The 19582-nt window shown below is 48.0% G+C and overlaps 1 protein-coding gene across 1 annotated transcript in view; it reads left to right on the top strand.

Moving 5' to 3' along the window:
* Positions 1-11312: 11312 nt before the first annotated feature.
* Dlgap3 (discs, large (Drosophila) homolog-associated protein 3) overlaps positions 11313-19582 on the top strand; it is a 33781-nt gene continuing 25511 nt past the window's right edge. The window contains exons 1-3 of the mRNA XM_013034069.1: positions 11313-12419; positions 16594-16799; positions 17120-17192. Coding sequence (XP_012889523.1) covers positions 11313-12419; positions 16594-16799; positions 17120-17192 — 1386 coding nt within the window. The remainder of the gene's footprint in view (positions 12420-16593; positions 16800-17119; positions 17193-19582) is intronic.

Here is a 19582-nt window from a genome sequence, read left to right as displayed (position 1 = left end):
AATTGGAACTGTGGCTCAAGTGGTAGAATGCCATCCTTGAGCAAAAAGAGCTTAGGGACAGAGCCCAGACACACACACACACACACACACACACACACACACACACCCTCACACACACCCTCACACACACCCTCACACACACCCTCAAGAACCCTGTGCTTGACTCTCCTGTGAGAGAGGTTCAGAAGGAGAGGACAGCTCCTAGTGCTGGAAATCCTTGTCCAAGCTCACAGAAAACTTACACAAGTCAGTGTGTGATCCCTGGAGGTCATTCTAAGAGCTGGACCACATGGGAAGACCAGTTGCTTATGTGGGCTAGAGGTGGGAAAGGCAATGGTCCTGGCCTGGCTCAGCAGCTTATGCCTGATGGAGCCTTGACATGAACTTGGACCTCCTCCCTGTTATTTTCTGGGGTGACAGTACCCCAGAGGTCAGAGTAGCAATGGTCCAAGTCACACATGAATGAAAGTACTAGGATACCCAGGTCGGGAGAAGCCTCAATATGGAGACAAACATGCATGTGTTTTGCATAGATCAGCTTGGTTATCCATTGTCACAACATGAGAAGGTTGCTATCATTGTCCCTGTTTCACAGATAAGAACATTGAAGCTCAGATAGAGAAAACTAATAGTCCATGGTCAGTGCAGTAGAATGGTTATTCATGGTAGGCTGCAGTAGAGTGTTAGAAGTGGATGATTGTTTCTTCAGTGCCCAGATATGAGGCTGCTAGACCTCTCTATTCTTCATCCTTAGGTCGAGGAGAGACTAACTCTGGCTTCATGATGTGTATGTGTGTGTGTATGTGTGTGTATTTGTGTGTGTGTGTGGATTAGCTCTCTCAAATGCCACTATCTTTGGCCACCCCAGCTGCTCTACTGTTTTATTGTATTGGTTTTACTGCTTGTCGTGTATAAGGTCTTCAGAAATATCCCAGGCAGATTCCTAGATGCATGAAGCAAAATAAGTTTTCAGAATACTCACTTTCTGATCCAGACCAGTCACTATGACCACAACCTTTGCCCAGGGCTGTCTGAGAATCTTCTCAGAAGCCCTGTGTCCAGTTCTCATGAATGTAAAATGGTTTCTCCCTTGCTGCCAATCTGGACATTCCATGAATATAACTTTAGTTGTCATGACATGACAATGAGAAAGGGACTATTCTTGTGTCCATACAAAAATGAGGAAACTCAGACTGGAGGCATGGCTAAAGTGGTAGAATGCCATTTGTGACTGAAAAAGCCTGGGAGAACATGAGGCCCTGACTTCAAGTCCAGGTACTGACACAAAGCAAATAAATGAACAAAAATGGGGAAATTGAACTTGAGAGAGATGAAGCTTCTCCTTTAAAGCCAGTTTAATAACTAGTGGCCCTGGGATGTGAACCCAAACAGTTTAACCCAAGACTCAGAATCCACATTCTCTCACTAGCCATTCTTAGCCAGGGTCCCACAAGGTCTCTCTGTCTGTATCTCTGTCTCTATCTCTGTCTCTCTGTCTCTGTCTGTCTCTGTCTCTGTCTCTCTCTCAGCAGAGAGTAGCTCCCCAAAGAAGGCTCTTGGAGACCTTAAGGAAGGGTAAAGTAGATGGAGATGACTCTGAGAATGAGTTTGGTGATAGAGATGGAAGAGATAGCTGAGGATGGACTGGACCTCATTGGACATGAGGGATGAAGCCACTGAAAATGAATTGTGTCTCAAAGGGCCTTTGGAGGAAGTAGCCCCACTTTTGCTTTTGGGATCTCTGGCCACATAACCCCAGCTGGAGAAGGAGTAGAGGCCCATCAAACTTGAGTGAAGAGACCTGTTTGTGGCTGGGTGATAGAGCCTTGCTCCATAGCTCACTCCAGAGAGCCTGATCAGAGCCTCATGTTTTTTCTCTACAGCATTTGGTTACTCTTTTCCTTCTTCCTCTTCCCCCATGGTCTTCATTGCTCAAAAGGGTACTTCTGGGGGAGAGGTGGACAAACAGGATGAGCAGGACAGGGTTGGAGGCAAGATTTCTCATACCATATCCTCCAGAGAGCTTGAAAGTCCTTCGAAGGAGGGGTGTGGAAGTTCTTTCTGTGGGCTGGGTGCTTGGGAGAAGGGGTGAGAATAGCAGGGGAAGCTGTTCTTCACATAAGAGATATTTAGGGAGCACTTGTTAGTGTCAGGTATTCTTTTACACAATCAGAATACTGTCCTAGGGACAGCCCCTGCCCACTGGAGCAGCTTAGGTTCTACCAGGGGATGATATACTATGCACATATCATGGGTGGTGAAAATAATTTCAAGAGTAATAAGTGTTATGGGAGAGAATCCAGAGAGGAGGCTCGACTTCAGTTAGAGTTGAATGGTCAGGGAAGGGCCTCTCTAAGCTGAGCCCTGAAGGATGAGACAGAGCTAGCCGCAGGGATATCTGGGGCAGAGTGTTCCAGCAGAGGGAACATCAAGTGCAAAGCCCCCTGAGGTGGGATTTTTTTCAAAGAGATTAGAGGTAGTGTGTGTTATTCACAGGCTGAGCACTGTCCAGTGTGTTAGGAAATGCGTTTAGACTCCTATCTGCCTAAATGTCTTGAGTGTTTTGGAACAGCCCATTTTCTGCTGAAGTCCAGCTCTAAGACCCCAGGAAGAGTGGATTAAATAAAGTAATGAAGGTGAATAAGACCGCAAAACTTGTTCCTTCTGTTCTTTTCCTCCATCCTACTTTTTCTCCTGCCGCAGGGAAGGCAAGAGGATTTCCTTGGACTTGTAAGGGGATTGGGTACAAGGTATTCTGAATTTTCAATCACAAGGCTGGGTAAGGAGGCCCAGGAGGACAGTGACCAGAGCCCGAGTCCAGCTACAGAGGTGTTTCCACAGGCATCAGAGCAAAGTTAGGGTCAAATTGGGCAAGGAGGCTCAGGCAGGAAGAGGCAAAAGGTTCAAGGAGGTAGTGAAATCCATGGGCAAAGATCAGGTGGGGATGCTACAGATTAGAAGCTCTGTTAGGGCTCCCAGTGGCTCTGGAATTCCTACTAGAAGTATTGCCCCAGCTACCCAAGATGAAGTCCTGGCCATATTGGTTAGGTCAACACAGGGAAAGGCAGGAGTTAGGCAAAGCCTGAAGCTTGCCCACAGGCATGGAGGAAACCTGGGCTTCCAGCAACAAAATGAATTCTGGGCCTCCCTTTGCTGTAAGTTCTGGTGTGTGGGATGACCTCACGGGCTCTACGTGATGGAATTAGATGGAGCTGACCCCCAGTGAGAGAGCAGCTGTACCTTTTTTGCTGCTGTCTGGACCATCATGTCCAGCTTGTAGCTTTCCCAGAAGCTTCCCAAGGAAAGAGTGAATCAGCTCCTATTTGATTTTTGAAACCTTCATCTTTGCCTAAGGCATGCCTTTGTGTCAACCTCTAAAACATGGCCCTTTGTTAAGCACACCTAGATCTCTGGGTCTCCACACAGGCACACTCTGAAGAATGACTTATTTGTTCACCAGCAGACCTTTGACTTAGAACTTGTCTCAGAGAGTTTAAGTGATCGGCCAAGGTCACACTGTGAGCCAGGGGAGAAGGCAATAAAATGACCAATAATGATAGCTATCTTTGTTATTTTCCATGAATTGAGGCACAGTGCTACTTTATTAACCCTCACATTAGTTGTTTTATTTTATAGCTGGTTCTTGGGGCTTGAACTCAGAGCCTTGAGCTCTTGCGAGGATAACATTAGTAATTTTATACTGGCTCTAATATTATCCCCATTTTACAGATAAGGAAATAGGTTAAGAGACATGAATCACCTGCCTCAGTCCACACAGCTAGGAAGTGATTGGAAAGGGATTTGAATGCAGTAGTCTGATGACCAAATCCATACCTATAACTGCTTTGATCCAGGGAGTTCATGAGTCACCTAGGTCCTGAGGAAGGAAAATCAACTGATTTGATTGGGCAGAGCCCTGGGGGAGAGGAAGAGAAAATACTCTGACTCCTTCTTCTGTGGCCCTTTTTCCTTCCCCCATTTTCCATTCTTTTTCTGGAAGGTAATTGCTTGGGGCAGTGACAACCTCCTGGCGAATTACACAGCTGGTTTCCCAGTGAGATTTGTAACAACAACCCCGCCAGCCTGGCAGCCCCCAGCAAGTTCCGGTTTAAGAAACTAATTGCTGGATTGTGTAGTTGGTGCTAAATTGGGTAATTTTTTGGTGACGGCATCTGTGCCATTTCTTCCATTCCCAGATAGCCTACCTCATAGAGGGGATTTGTCACTCAGGACACCCTCCCAGACTCCTTTGCTTCCCACTTCCCAGACAGCCACAGGCATTTGCAGCAGTGGCTGCTTCTTGGCCCAGAGGTTTACCATCTGGGCAGCTCTCTAGGTCCTGGGATAGTGGAGAGATGGTGTGGTGCAGTAATGTGGGTTTTCCTATGGCTTTATGGAGCTTCTTTTATTCTATATTTACCTGAACTTGGACCTGGTGTAAACTTACACTCACCACACAGGGAAAATGGCTAAACCAGGCTCCAGTGAGCTCTGTATGAGGTCTTCTTTGCTTTTATTTATTTGTATGAGTATTTTTTGTGCTGAACTCAGAGCCTAAGTGTTCTTCCATAGCTTATTTTGCTAAAGGCTTATACACTACCATTTAAGCCACACTGCCACATCTGCCTTCTTTTTTTTTTCTTTTTCTGTGAGCCCTGGGGCTTGAACTCAGGGCCTGGGCACTGTCCCAGGCATTCTTTGCTCAAGCCTAGTGTTTTACCACTTGAGCCATAGCTCCACTTCTGTTTTTTTTTGTTTGTTTTTTTGGTGCTTAATTGGAGAAAAGAGTCTCATGGACTTTCCTGCCTGGTTTTGAACTGAGATCCTCAGATCTCAGCCACCTGAGCAACTAGGATTACAGCATGAGCCATGAGTGCCCGGCTTACTTCTTTCTGTTGGTTAATTGGAGATAAAAGTCTCAGATCTGTCTGCCCAGGCGGACTTTTAATGGTCATCCTTAGATCTCAGCCTCCTGAGTAGTTAGGATTGCAGGCATGAGCCACCAGTGGCAGACTTGTTTTTACGGAAAAACAACAACAACAACAAAATACAAGATTCACTTTCATTACTGTGTTTACTTTGGAATAGCATTTAATAAGCTTGACTTCTGTGGGCTAACAGCACAGGCAGGAGAGAAGAGAAGCTAAGGCTTTGGAGTCAGGCCATACTGCGCATGACTTCTGGCTGTGCCACCAGCTTCCAGGTTGATCTTAGGCAGGTCAGTTAGCATCTCTAAGTCTAAGAAGTCCCTCTAACCCTGTGAATTAGGAGAGGGATCATATCTATCTCTTGGAGTCATTTTGGGACTCAAAATGTCATAAGTGAAAGGATCTTGTTCTTTGTAGGCTCACATTCACTCAGCACACACCTGCCACTTGCAAGTATTGTGCTAGAGGTAGGGAAGACGAAGTGAATAAGATGGCCACAATTCCTACCTGGAGCTTACATTCTGGTAGGAGAAAGAAAGGGAGGGAGGGAGGGAGGTAGATAAGAGAGAGAGGCATCTCAGACTCACACAAATTTAAAATGGTAACGATAGAAGAGCAGTACATGATGCCTTGAGAGCAAACAGCAGGAGGATCTGACCTAGTCAGGGAGGCCAGAGAAAGCTTCCCTGAGAAAGAAACAACTGGGCTGAGATCTGAAGGGCATGCAGGAGTTAGCAAGGCAGAGGTGGGCAGGAAAGGCTTGCTGGACAAGGGGAATAGGCCCCATGATGTGAAGGATCTTGGAACTGGAAAAAAAAAAAGGCTGGCTTGGCTGAAGCAGAGAGAGCAAGGGGAAGCATGTGGTGACAGGGTGTTAGAAAAGTGGGAAGGGCAGACCCTGGTTGGACAGGGCAAGGTGCTTTGTCCAAAGGACATCAATAAGTTAATGAAGAGTTTTAGCAGGGACTGACATGATCAGATGTTCAATTCCAAAGATCATTTGGGTTATAGCAAGGTAAGAACCAAAGCAGGGAGGTCATTTAGGAGTGTGTGTGTGTGTGTGTGTGGTGTGTGTGTGTGCACGTGTGCGTGTGCACGAGTGCATGCCAGCCAGTATTGGAGCTTCAACTCAGGACCTGGGTGCTGTCCCTTATCTTTTTCACTTAAGGCTGGTCCTCTGCCACTTGAGCCACACTTCCATTTCTGGCTTTTTGGTGGTTAATTGGAGATAAAAGGTCTCATGGACTTCCCTGCCCAGCCAGGCTTTGAACCATAATCCTTAGATCTCAGCCCCCTGAGTAGTTAGGATTACAGATGTGAGCCACTGATACAAAGCTTCAGTTAGGAGACTTTTGCAGATGTACAGGCAGAAGGTGATGTTCGGAGGTGCAGTTGGATTCGTTAGCAAAGCTTTCTGCTGCAAATGCAGAAAATCTGCTAATGATGGTTTAAAATAGAGTTTATTCCATATCACATCCAGGACTGAAGAAAGGCAACTGCTTGTGTTCGTTCCATGGCTCACTGGTGCTGGGGCTAACATCTCTGCAATTCTTGAGGCCTCTCTCAGGGTGCCAAGCTCTGGCCATCATGATTTTGTTCCAGCCAAAAATAAAGGGAGAAAGGATGGCACACTAGCAAGCCCTACCTCTTTGGTCACAAAGGCAAAAATATTTCTGAGTAAACCTCATATTTTTATATTACAAGAGAGACTTGGGAAGGGAAAAAAGAGATGGGGAAGGAGTTATTTAGCTAGTCAGCTAACAATGGTAGATATGAAAATAAGTGGGCATGTCTATTTTTTAAAAAATGTTTTAAGTAGTTGAAAGGGGTTTCAATTCAACAAGTCAAATTATGAGTAGGGTGTATCTTGATCAATCATTCTCCCCCATCTTTCCCAATTCAATTCATACCCTCAAGTTACATGGGGCACATCTATTTTTAGGAAGTAAAATCCATAGGATTGATGATGAATTGAATTGTGAGTCCCTTCTCACTTGTTTTTCCTTCTCATTGATTACCATTAGTAATGGGGTGAGGGCAGAGGGTGGTGGGGGAGGATTGGAAGGCATAGTACATAGGAGGAACCTAGCCAGGAATGGAGTCATTTTGTTTGAAACAGGGTCTTGCTATGTAACCCAGGTTGGCCTAAAACTCACTCTGGAGCCTAGATTGGCTTTGAATTTACAGTCTACCTGCCTCTACCTCCCAAGAGCTGATATTACAGAGAGGTTTGTGCCACAATACCCAGCAGTAATTAAATCTTTTCTTAAGATTTGGGGCTATAGCTCATGCTTAGCTCATTTACTTAAGCCTGCAGAAGGCCTCTGGTTCTAACCCCAGAATTGCAAATAAAAACCAAACACCCAAATCTTTTCTTTAGGAAACCTGCATGCTGGATAGTCCCTTTCCTTAGTAACGGAGTTCATTGTCTACAATCTGGTCTTTGGGGATTTTGGAAATAAAAACTAAAGGCTGGGAAGTTGGCTCAGTGGTAGAGCACTTGCCTTGCATGCCTGAGGCTCTGGATTTGATTCCTCAGCACCACATAAGCAAAAAGAAAAAGCCGGAAGTGGCACTGTGGCTCAAGTGGTAGAGCACTAGCCTTGAGCTGAAGAGCTGAGGGACAGCACCCAGGCCCAGACTTCAGGCCCCATGACCACACCCCCCCAAAAAAACTATATATGAGATTACATATGAGATTACCTTTGAGTTTATAAAGTGGTTTCTTAGGCATTGTGTCCTTTGATATTTGTTAAAGTCTGGGATGATAGATGAGCAGATATCATTAGGCTTAGGAAAGTTAGGTCAGCTGTCTGGTATCATACACCTCTGGCCTGTAGGATGTGGATCAGGCCATGGGGGGGTTCTTTCTGGAGAGGAGCAATCACAGGGGCTCTTCTCTGAACTAGAACTGGGAAAACCTGGATTGATATTAATGAACAATTTTGACAGATCTTCATGGCAGCTTGGTGGCTCAGCAGTGGCACTTGTGTGAAGCTGGGGGCAGAGAACACCTGGAAATACCCACAGTTGGGAAGCTCAGTGAGGTTCCAGCTTGACATGACCACCGACAAAGCAAAAGGGATGATGCAGGCTTCTGTCAAAATGGCCTTTGTGTTATGAGTCTCAGACATGTGTCAAGAGAAGCATGTGTCCTTGAGGTGAGACTGGTTTATTAAACCTGTCCAAGGAGAGGAGATGCTTGAGAGTGCTTGAGAGGCAGCCATCTTGGTCTGAAGTCACCCCTGTACCCTAGAAAGGGAGACTTGTCATAGGACCAGGCAGTTGAAGTCACTTTAGTCTTCCTGCAGGCTAGATAACTAATAGTTCTTCTGGTTCAGGATCTGGAGTGGGTGGGGCACTGGGCATGTCTTACCCTCCTCTCTGTGGAAGATTCTCAGGAGCTTCCCCAGTCTTCCTTGTTGTCTCACATTCCTCAGGGTCAGGAAGTTCTTCCTGATGTCTGACTATGTCTCTTCCACTACTATTAATCATGCTTGCAAAACTCGCTCTTTTTTCTGACATCCCTGTGTCTAATAATGGCATCATTAGTCTTCTAGTCACGGCTGCTGCAATCTTCAGAGTCGTCTTCCTTTATAATTCTTTCTCTCCTTCCCCATATTTTCCAAACCTTGTCTACTGGAACTTTCCCAGCCCACCCCTCTAGAATTCCTGACTTGCACACCTCTTCAGCCTTGTGTCTTCTAAGGTTTTCATTGGTAATTATCCACCATTGTCTGTGGAACACACAATCATCTTCTATTTCAATTCAAATACCCTTGGCACTGAGATGTCTTCCTTGATTTCTCTCTACTGAATCTGATCTTGATCTGAGGTAACTTAACATTTTGGCACCTCTCTCTGACACAGTCATTTATTCATCTACTCAGTGAATGTTAATTATAGACCAGCTCTGGTCAAGCCATAGGTTAGATGTTAGAGATGATTAGGATTTAGTTCCTAACCATGAGAAGAGAAATGCTGAAGTTCAGTGTAGTGTAATGGCTGCTTCCATCGTGGTCCCAGGGCATTGTAAAAGCCCAATGGAGAGGCATCTCTCAGAATAAAGAGCACAGAAAGTCTTAAGGGGAAGACAAGGTTTAACATGAGTATTAGCTAGGAGGAGAGTTTGGATGCAGATGAAAAGAGATTCTAGGAAACGGCTTGCACAAAAATATAAGGACTTAAAAATAACTCTTGTCACGGGTGAGAGCTTGTTCCCCTGTTGGATTATAGACTTGTTGAGGGCAAAGATCACACATAAATGACCTCTATATACTTCTCATTCAGAATCTTACTCATGGTATCTACTCAACAAATGTCTGTGGAACAGCCATATTTAAGGGCAAAGAAAATGCTGTGGCTCAGCACCATGGACAGATCACACAGACACCTGCAGTTGGAGGTAGTCCAACCTGTGAGCTAATTTGCATGTATTTGCATAATGAAGCCAACTTTATTTCCCTGGGGGGGTCTGAAGGCTCTGCATCATAGGGCATCCAATCAGTCCTGGTATTGGGGCTGGGGGAGGGAGAGGGAGGTTGGGAAGGGAAACTGTCAGGACCAGAGACCTGTCTCCTGAGGACTCTAGGAGACTGTAATTTCCCCTTTGCTGATCTCCTGTTCTCTTGTCAGGAGCCAGTGGTCCTGAGCCTTCTGAAGTTAGGATTCTTCCCGGTGGTGGGGATCCTGACATCAAGGATGGAACATCTCAGATGGTGAGTGGTAGGGAAGTCTGGGAGATGGGGATTACATTCAGATTCCCAAATCCAAATAACCTAGGCTTGAATCTTCACCACCTACTTCACTGGTTTTGTGACCTCATGGATTTTGAGCTCTGTTTTCTTTCTTTCCTTCTTTCTTTCCTTCTTTCTTTCCTTCTTTCTTTCTTTCTTTCTTTCTTTCTTTCTTTCTTTCTTTCTTTCTTTCTTTCTTTTTTGGGGGGGGTCTTCAGCTCAAGGCTAGCGCTCTACCACTTGAGCCACAGCATCACTTCCGGTTTTTTCTTTTTGCTTATGTGGTGCTGAGGAATCGAACCCAGGGCCTCAGGCATGCAAGGCAAGCGCTCTACCACTGAGCCACCTTCCCAGCTTGAGCTCTATTTTCCCATAGTAAGTGTGAAAAATAGCTACATTACAAGATTGCAAGTATTGGGGAAATGGTAGGAGATGAGCCATGAGCAGGATTTGTAAGAAGTCTGAAACGGGTGGGGGGTGGGGGTGGGGAGAGGAGGTTGGGAGACTGAATCTTAGAGGTGCTACTGTCTGAGTCTTTGAAGCTGTCATCCCCTCCTAGTCAGCAGATGGCCCAAGAGCTGGTCTGGGATGAGGGAGGGCTCCGTCTGCCAGATCCTCCGTCCCTGGCCCTCCTGCTGTCACCCCCTCCTGCCATAGCTCCTGTCCTGGCAGCTCCTGAAGCACTGATTGGTGGCAGCTCTTGCTGAGAGCTGACCTCTCTGTCCTGTAGCCTGGGAAAGCCTGGGGTGAGGGCCGGGGGAGGGGGGAATTGGCTCCAGAGCTGCTTCTCTATCAGCCTCCCATTTCACCAGTCCACTGTTCCTGAGAGGAGGAACTCCTGAGTTCCGTGCCCAGGCTGGATTCAAATGGACCTTGCATAGCCAGCCTTCCTCCTTTATGTCTTTCCTTCCTCTGTGACTTCCTACCATGGAAAGGGACTGTGGGAGAGGGTTAAAAGGCAAAAGGGGAAATTTCATTGGGGGAATATTTGGAACCTAGGAAAGGAAGGCGTCTTCCCTCAGGTTTTTCCTTCCTATCTTAGCCCAAGTGGAGGGAGCATAAACCTGTAGCTAGATTGGAGGAGTAGGATGTGGAAGGAAGAACTTTGGTGGAATTTTGTGTATGTATATTTGAGTCCACTGTTCTTATCACAGGCCTGGCTTCTGCAGCAGTGGGGTATGGGGTAAGATTGAGGCACACTGATGGCTCTGGACCAGTTTATTTAAATCCAGCTTGTTAAAAATGAGTCCACCTAATGACTGGTTTCTTTGATTATTTTGTTTGTCTGCTTGGGTCTCTTTTTGTTCCTGATAATCTAAGGATATTTAAAAACCCATTTGGCTGCGTACATTTCCTCTTATAAGTATTTATCAAATTTGCAGCATTTGATGAATGACGGGATTATTTTTTGCCCTGTGTCTTTGTCTATTATGACTGTTCTAAGGACTTTACAACCCATTTGTGTTAAGATAGTACAATTAATCACAATGAATTGATAAGCATTACCTACAGGGATACAAGATTGCCAAGGAAAGATGGGTTTTAGATGAAGATGACTGTTGTTCAGCCTGAATCCTTTTTCTCCCTGTTTTCCCAGGAGATTCCTGGGGCCTGGCCCCCAACACTATGAAGAGCCTTTGCTGAGGCCATGAGGGGTTACCATGGCGACCGAGGCAGCCATCCCCGCCCAGCCCGCTTTGCTGACCAACAGCATATGGACGTGGGCCCAGCTGCCAGGGCCCCGTACCTGCTGGGCTCCAGGGAGGTCTTCTCTACTGAGCCCCGTTTCTGTGCTCCGAGAGCTGGCCTGGGACACCTTTCTCCAGAAGGGCCCCTGAGCCTGAGTGAAGGGCCGTCCATAGGCCCTGAGGGAGGGTCAGGGGGGGCTGGGGCTGGGGGAGGCAGCAGTACCTTCCCCAGGATGTACCCTGGCCAGGGCCCCTTCGACACCTGTGAAGACTGTGTGGGCCACCCACAGGGCAAGGGTGCCCCCCGCTTGCCTCCTACACTCCTGGATCAGTTTGAAAAGCAGTTGCCCGTTCAGCAAGATGGCTTCCATACACTACCATACCAGCGTGGTCCAGCAGGGGCTGGGCCTGGGTCAGGGCCAGGGTCTGGCACTGCCCCTGAGCCCCGGAGTGAAAGCCCTAGCCGAATTCGGCATCTGGTTCACTCTGTGCAGAAGCTTTTTGCCAAGTCCCACTCTTTGGAGGCACCTGGGAAGCGGGACTATAATGGGCCCAAGGCCGAGGGAAGAAGTAGCTCTGGAGGAGACAGCTACCCTGGTCCAGGATCTGGAGGCCCCCACACCTCCCACCACCACCATCACCACCACCATCACCACCACCACCAGTCTCGACATGGCAAGAGGAGCAAGAGCAAGGACCGAAAGGGGGATGGGCGGCACCAGACCAAGGCCACGGGCTGGTGGAGCTCTGATGACAACTTGGACAGTGATAGCGGCTTCCTGGCAGGGGGGCGGCCCCCCGGGGAGCCTGGTGGTCCCTTCTGCCTGGAGGCTCCAGATGGGTCCTACCGAGACTTGAGCTTCAAGGGGCGCTCAGGCGGGTCTGAAGGCCGCTGCCTTGCCTGCACTGGCATGTCCATGTCATTGGATGGACAATCCGTCAAGCGAAGTGCCTGGCATACCATGATGGTCAGCCAGGGCCGGGATGGATACCCAGGGCCTGGGCCAAGCAAAGGGCTCCTGGGTCCAGAGGCCAAGGCCAAAGCCAGGACTTATCACTACCTGCAGGTGAGGCTTTGTGGGGGTGGGGAACAGGGTTCTCAGCCCTCACCAGGCTTGTCAGCCAGGGAACAATGAGAATGGTTGGCTGGGAGCCAGCTGTCCCTGAGATGACGGAGGGACTAGATGCAGGGTGGCTCAGCTTTGCCTTCACTGTGATACTCTGGACCCCCTTCGGGGCCTGGATTTTTCCATTTGTCCAATGAAGGGCAGTGGCCTCTGATTCTGGTGATGTGTATCAGTGCCAGGAAGATTTCTCCTTGACCTCTTGAACAAGCTCTGCTGGCCTCTGTCTTTGGTTGGAGGCAGAATGTGGTTGAGGAAGGCAGTGGACAGGATGGGTAATGCTCTCTGGCTGTAGCTGCTCTTGAGCTTGGAGGTGGGCAGTTGGAAAGCAGTTCTCTTGCCTCTGGGCCTTCTCCAGACCTTTTCTTCTTAAATCTGGGTGGTCCAGATATTGTTGGAATGTGGAGGTCAGCTTATGCCTCTGCTGAGGCATATTTATTGTCTTTCTGGGCTCCATGTAGTCCTTGTAACTATGGGAGTCTGTTTCACTTGTTTTCCTGGGCTAGAGACACACCCGTTCAAGCCTGAGCCTTGATACTATCCCAGGCAGGGTTTCTGGAGAATGGGCGCTACAAATGAGGCTGAGTTGCCACTTTCTTCCTGTCTTATCACCTCTGAAGCTCTGCTGGTGGGGCTAGGAGTTCTGACCCCTTCTTCTAGAGCCCTCAGCCCATACTGTTTTCATGAGCTCTCCTGCAGTTTTAGTTCTGGAGATCCAGCAGGTTTAGGGTTTTCTCCCAAGCTAACATTCCTCTTAGATAGTTAATCCCCATTCATTCAGTGAGCATCTCCTGGGTGCTGTGGATACAGAGATGTAAGCACAAATGCTGCCAATGAGAGCTCACAGTTTTGAGGGGATCGATCAGGAAGCAGATGGAACACACACACACACACACACACACACACACACACACACACACACACACACATTATGGTAGGCTGAGATAGAAGAGAACTCTGGCCATCAAGGGGATACAATTGGTGGGTGGGCAGTGTGGCTTGGCAACGTTTCTAAGAGGAAAGTCCCCCGAGTTGGATCTCAGTGGAAGAGTTGGAGTTAGTTGGGCTTGAATGAAAGGTGTTCCTGGAAGTGTCTATAGTGAGTTCAGAGGTCTGGAGAAGAGAAGCTGTATGTGTCTTTTGCTTGCCATTGGCTTTGCTAGTAAGTCATTCACTGGGACCGCTCACAGAAGCCCAAGGGAGCAAATCAGGCCATCGTAGAAAGCAGGAAGTGACTTCTAGTATTTGAGACTTGTAGGTTGGCCTTGGGTTGCCCCTTCCCTGGGTAGGGAGGTGCTGACAAGTGAAGGGTACAGAGAAGGAACACCCACCCTTCCTCTCCTATAAGCAAGCCTTTGCCAGCCTTGGAGTTTTGCCACCATTTTCCTTCTCTCAGCTGCTTCTCCAGGGCTGCCTTGACCTCCCTGGGGGCTTCCTTTTTAACATGCATCTCACAGTGTCCTGCAGAGGAGCAAGTTGCTCTGCAGTAGCTGTGGAGTGGGAGCCCTGCAGTGTGGCACCGCATGTCCTGGCTGTCCCATCTGCTGGCATGCCCACTGTTCCTGTCTGTAGAGTTTGGGGCATAGGGGATGATGGTCCTCTTAGGATCAGAAAGTCTGAGCCCATTTTGGAGAAAATGAGGGGGCTGTAGGAACCTCCCAGATAGCCTGGTGCTCCCTCGCACAAAAGCAGGGGAAGCTGGCCCCATCCACTGTGGTAGACTTCCAACCCCTTTACAGATGCAGTGGCTCTCACAGAGACAGCAGCCCTCTCTCATACCTTTTCTGATCCCTTCTTTACTCATTGGGTTCTTGTTCCCTGGATCCCTGTTCTTGGATCCCTGGCTACTTGCAGAGCTCTGTTCCTCCCTGAGCTCTCTTCACTCATTTCCTGTTCTCATAGTATTCCCTGTCCATTCTCTAGCCTCACCTTGCTTTTGAACTGTACATTGACCTGAGCTTTGCGTTCCCTCTCCCTCTTCTTCTCCCTCTCCCTCTCCCCCCCCCTCTCTGAGATACCCTTGTCCTCTTCTTTCCAACAACATTTTAAAATCTTCACTGCCTCCCCAACCCTCTCTTTTGCTTTCACTTATACCTTATCCTTCACAGTGTAGGTGACCATCATGGGCTCCCTCAGAGATCAAGCCAGGACTTGCGTCTTAGGCTGACCTCTCCACCAGGGCTTACAGATTTCCTCACCTCTAATTGCCATTACCAGCTCACAGACAAAGAAAATTACGTGTGTGTGTGTGTGTGGTGTGTGTGTGTGTGTGTGTGTAGAAACCAAGGCTTGACTCAGGGCTTTGAGCTGTCATTTAGCTTTTTCTCTTAAGGCTGATGTTCTACCACTTGAGCCACAACTCTATTTCTAGCTTTTTGATGGTTAATTGGAGATAGAGTCTCACAGACTTTCTTGCCCAGCCTGGCTTTAATCCTTGAGCCTCAGATCTTAGCTTACTGAGTAGCTAGGATTATAAGTGTGAACCATTGGTGATCAACTGAAAAGTTGATTTTATCCTAAAACATCTTTCCTTATCCTCACCCCTTCTACTTCCTGTCTTCTCTTCTTTCCCAGTTTCTTAGAGCACAGACTTTTCTCTTTACTTTCCTTCATTTACCTCCTCCAGTTTGCCTAAAACTTCCACAACCCCATTCTCTAGAGCACACTGGCACTGCTCAAGTGGTTATCAGTGTCCTCTGGAGAGCTGTCCCCAGAGAGTGTCCCCTTCAATGGCTGTAATAAGAGTTAATATTTATGGATCGCTTTCTATGTTCTGGACCCTGAATTGGCTTACTTACCTGTGCTACCAACCCTCTAGTGTGGTATAATTACCATTGCCAACTCACAGACAGGGAATCAGGTACTTAGCACTTAATCGGTTTTGTCCAGGTTTACCTGTTAGCAAGTCATGGCACCAGAATTTGCACAGGGATCTCCTAACTCCTGAGCCCAAGTCACTAACCTCTGCGCGCACTGTGGCATTTGACATAATCGACTCCTTTTATTCTTGAAACGTCTCCTGTTTTTGTGACATGGCATTCTCCTGACTTCCCTCCTACCCCTCTGCCCACTCCTTCTCAGGTGTCTTCACAGGCTTCTCTTCTTTGCAGTCCCTTTTTAAATGTCAGCCAATCTCTCTTAGATCTCTCTTCTCTTCCCTGGATTGCCTATAGATCACTCCTATTGATCATCTACCATTCATGACTCCCACATGTTTGCCCCCAGCCTCCATCTCCCCACAATCAGATATCCAACCATCAGCCTAGCAATTCTATGTCAAACTCAAGGTGCTCAGACATGAACCTATCATCTCTCCTCAAATCTGTTTCTCTGGGGTTCTGTGGCTCTGTGAACGACAAGCACCCGCCTCAGGTCCTCAGCCATCAGCCTCACAGTCATCCTCAACTCCTCCCCACCACCTCTTCCTTCTCCCACAGCTAATCAGGCTAGCTGTTCGCCTTAACACCTCTCATCTCCATCTCCTCCTCTTCCCCTCATTGTCATTGTCTTAATTTAGGCCTCTGCATCTTTTGCTTGGATAGCAACCTCAGCTCCTAATTGGTCTCCCTCCCGCCACTTGAACCCCTGCCCTGCTCCTGGCCCTCCATTATCTAGCCAGCTTCTGTCTGGACTGTTGAGAGCTCCTTCCTAACATGATGTGTTCCTTGCCTAATGCTCTCTGTGGCTCCTCAAGGGATGGGAGGTAGTGGGGGGTGGGGGTCAGAGGATGTAGGATGTAAACAGGCTAAAAGGATCTAGGGAGAAGCAGGGGTAAAAGGTGACTGAGGTCAGGTGATGCTTCCCTGATGGGAATGTGATTGACACAGGTCACTTAGACCTCTGATCTTCAGCCTCCTGGTACCTGGCATGTCAAAACACTAGCTGTTCTAGGTGGCCCTCAATTAAGTGGCAAAGGTCCTGGGAGGATGATGCAGCATCTCTTGTAAGGGAGATCTCAGTGGACAGCCTGAGAGACACTTCCTCTCCCAGTTCTCCGCTGCCTGTTCCTGAGTGTGGTCTGTTCCAGCCCGAGAGAGCACCTCCCACTGGCAGTGGGCAAGAGGATCCTGAGCTCGAGATTGACATGTCTGAGAGACAGAGGCCCTTGTCCCTGCAGGTGCCACAAGACGACTGGGGGGGTTACCCCACGGGTGGCAAGGATGGGGAGATCCCCTGCCGCAGGATGCGGAGCGGCAGCTACATCAAAGCCATGGGGGATGAGGAGAGCGGAGACTCGGATGGCAGCCCCAAGACATCTCCCAAAGCACTCGCCCGGCGCTTTGCCTCCCGCCGCTCCTCCAGTGTGGACACAGCTCGAATCAAGTAAGAACTGAGGGTGGTGGAAGGGGTGGTGGTGTCGGTGACCAGGGATAAGGGTCAGGAAGCTGATACTGGGCTTCTGCAGAGCTGAGTGTGGAGAGGGCTCCAGCTGGGTAGTCCTGCTTAGGGTTCAACTGGGGTGTCTCACTCTGCCTCATGTAAAGGGCTGGGTATACCCCTGCCACAGTTCCTGCATAAGTGTCTTTGGGGAAGGAATCCCTGCCCAGACTTGCCTGGGCTTTTCAAAGAACTGAATGTCAGAGGCCTTCTCCCCATCCTCCTAACAGACCCCCCAATCTGACTGGCATTTTGGCCTTTTCCAGCTGCTGTGTCCCACCCCGGATCCATCCTCGGAGCTCCATCCCTGGCTATAGCCGTTCCCTCACCACTGGACAGGTAGGAGGAGGCCCAGTACACCTGGAGGGAAGAGCGGGAAAGGGGATTCTGTTCCACATTCAGCCTACCTCTGTGTCCCTGGAGAGAAGTCAGGTGTGGTTCTGGGGGGACCCAGAAACCTGCCTTGGGACCTAGTGCTGCCTCAGACTGGGAAGCCCCTGGGAATCACATCTTTGAAACCCACAAGATGTCTTTGAGAAGATGACCTTGCAAGGAGGGACAGGACTAGTTCTCTGGGGATGCCTAGACTTCTCCAGGCCTAACTGCTCTGTGCCCACCCCATGCAAAGGGTATGATTGATGGGTACAAATGGCATAGAGACCAAGCTCAGTCTTTGAGACCATCTGGGCCTGAGTTCTGTTTGTCTTTTGGGACCACAAGCAAGAGACCCTACCTCTCAATGCCTCTGAGTTCTCATCTTCAAAACGACAGTAGTGATAGCTAGCTGTCAGATAGTTGGTGAACGTTCAGTGAAATATAGTATTCCTACATAAGTATCCAGATTGATATTTTATAAAGATGAGTTTCTTACCTAAGTACAGACTTACCCCTGAATTTATAAAGGTGGTGGTAGTTTAGTAATTAAATACAGGATGTAAGGTTGAATTCTAGCTTAGATGACTTACCAGCTGAGTGACCTAGGGCAAGTTACTTGACTTTTTTTGAGCCCCACTTTCCTTATTTAAAAATAGGCATCATAATAGTGTTCTTGGCACATAGCCAGCACTCAATAAAGGTTAGCTATTTTTACTGTTTGCTGGGGGAAAAGAAGCAATGCAAAAAAGCCTCCCTTAAGACTGTCCGCATTGGCCCCCATTGTTGGCAACAGCAGTCTCTCAGTATTTCTTTGTTACATCTCCGGAATCTGGGAATCTGATTGGCATGGCTGTCTTTTCACATCAGGCCAGCCTGCGCTGCTAAACCCACTAGTTAATGCTTAGGCTTGTATCCCTCGACCCATTGGCAGCATCTAACACTGTCAATAGATCTCCTTCCTTCCTGAAACACTTTTGGGGATAACAGTGCCTCTAGATTCTCCCTCCCTCACCCATCCCTTCTTTTTTACTGTGTCTTGGGTACTTGAAAGCTCCCCGGGATTTCAGTACCGGAGTTTTCCAGGGCTCAGTCCCTAGACTGCTTTCTACGCCCACTGCTTAGGTGATCTCATCCAGGCTCATAGCGTTGAATATTACTGAGAGCCTGATGACTCCCGAATGCAAAACTGCAGCCCAGCCCTCCTGTATATGGAACTGTGTGTTGAAATCTCACTTGCTCGTCCACTGGACATCTAGACTTTAATGTGCTCAGAAGTAAATTGACGAGCCCCCCTCTTCCCCATCCATGTTCCAGTCCCTGTCTTCTGATAATGACAACTTTATTCTTCTTGGACTTCCGGTCTAAAAGCCTGAAGTTAACCTTCTCCTTTTCCTCTCTTTTTTTTTTGTCCATCGTGGGGCTTGAACTCTGGGACTGGGTGTTGTCCCTCAACTCTTCAGCTCAAGGCAAGTGCTCTACTGCTTGAGCCATAGCGCCACTTCTGGTTTTCTGGTGGTTTATTGGAGATAAGCATCTCACAGACTTTCCTGCCTAGACTGTCTTTGAACCACGATCTCTCAGATCTCAGCCTCCTCAGTAGTTAGGATTACAGGTGTGAGCCTTCAGTGCCTGGCTCCTTTTCCTTTTCTTAACCTTACTTTTATATTTTGTGTTAGGAATCAAATTCAGGAACTTGTACATGTTGGATATGTGATCTGCCACTGAGCTATACTCTCAGTCTATGAAGTTAGTCTGTCTCCTCTTTCTGTTTGTATCTGTCTATGTCTGTCTGCCTTGTCTATCTGTCTGTCTGTCTGTCTTACCCCCACTCCCTCTCTGTCTTATCCTACATGCACTCTTTCAGCAAATTCTGTAGGTCTCACCTTCAAAACATATGTAGGATCCAACCACCCTCACTACCTCCACTGCAAGTCACTGTGTCCTTTTGTTTGGATGGTCTCATTGCCTTCCAGTTGGTCTTCTACATTCAGCCTGACTGCACTTCATCCTGTCAGGGTAGCCAGAGTGATCATTTAGAAATATAACTACATCATGCACTTTTCTGCTTAAAGTCTCCACCTAGCTCAGAGCAAGCATCAAGGGCTTTTTAGTCTGATTTGTAAGGTCCTACATGGTATGACCAGTGCTACTTGTGAGTTCCTCTTCTTCGTCTCCTTCTGGCCTCACTAACCTCTCTCTGCTCTTCAGTCAGCACAAAGTGCTCCAGCCTTTCGACCTTTGCACTTTCCACAATCTCTGTTTGGATGTCTCATTCCCAAACATTCCCATGGACCAGTTCCTCACAGGTCTTTTCCCAAACACTCTAAAATTAAAATTTACCCCTCCCCAACATT

Source organism: Dipodomys ordii, unplaced genomic scaffold, assembly GCF_000151885.1.
Source record: "Dipodomys ordii isolate 6190 unplaced genomic scaffold, Dord_2.0 Scaffold181, whole genome shotgun sequence".
Classification (NCBI taxonomy): domain Eukaryota; kingdom Metazoa; phylum Chordata; class Mammalia; order Rodentia; family Heteromyidae; genus Dipodomys; species Dipodomys ordii.
This window is presented reverse-complemented; position numbering and strand designations above follow the sequence as displayed.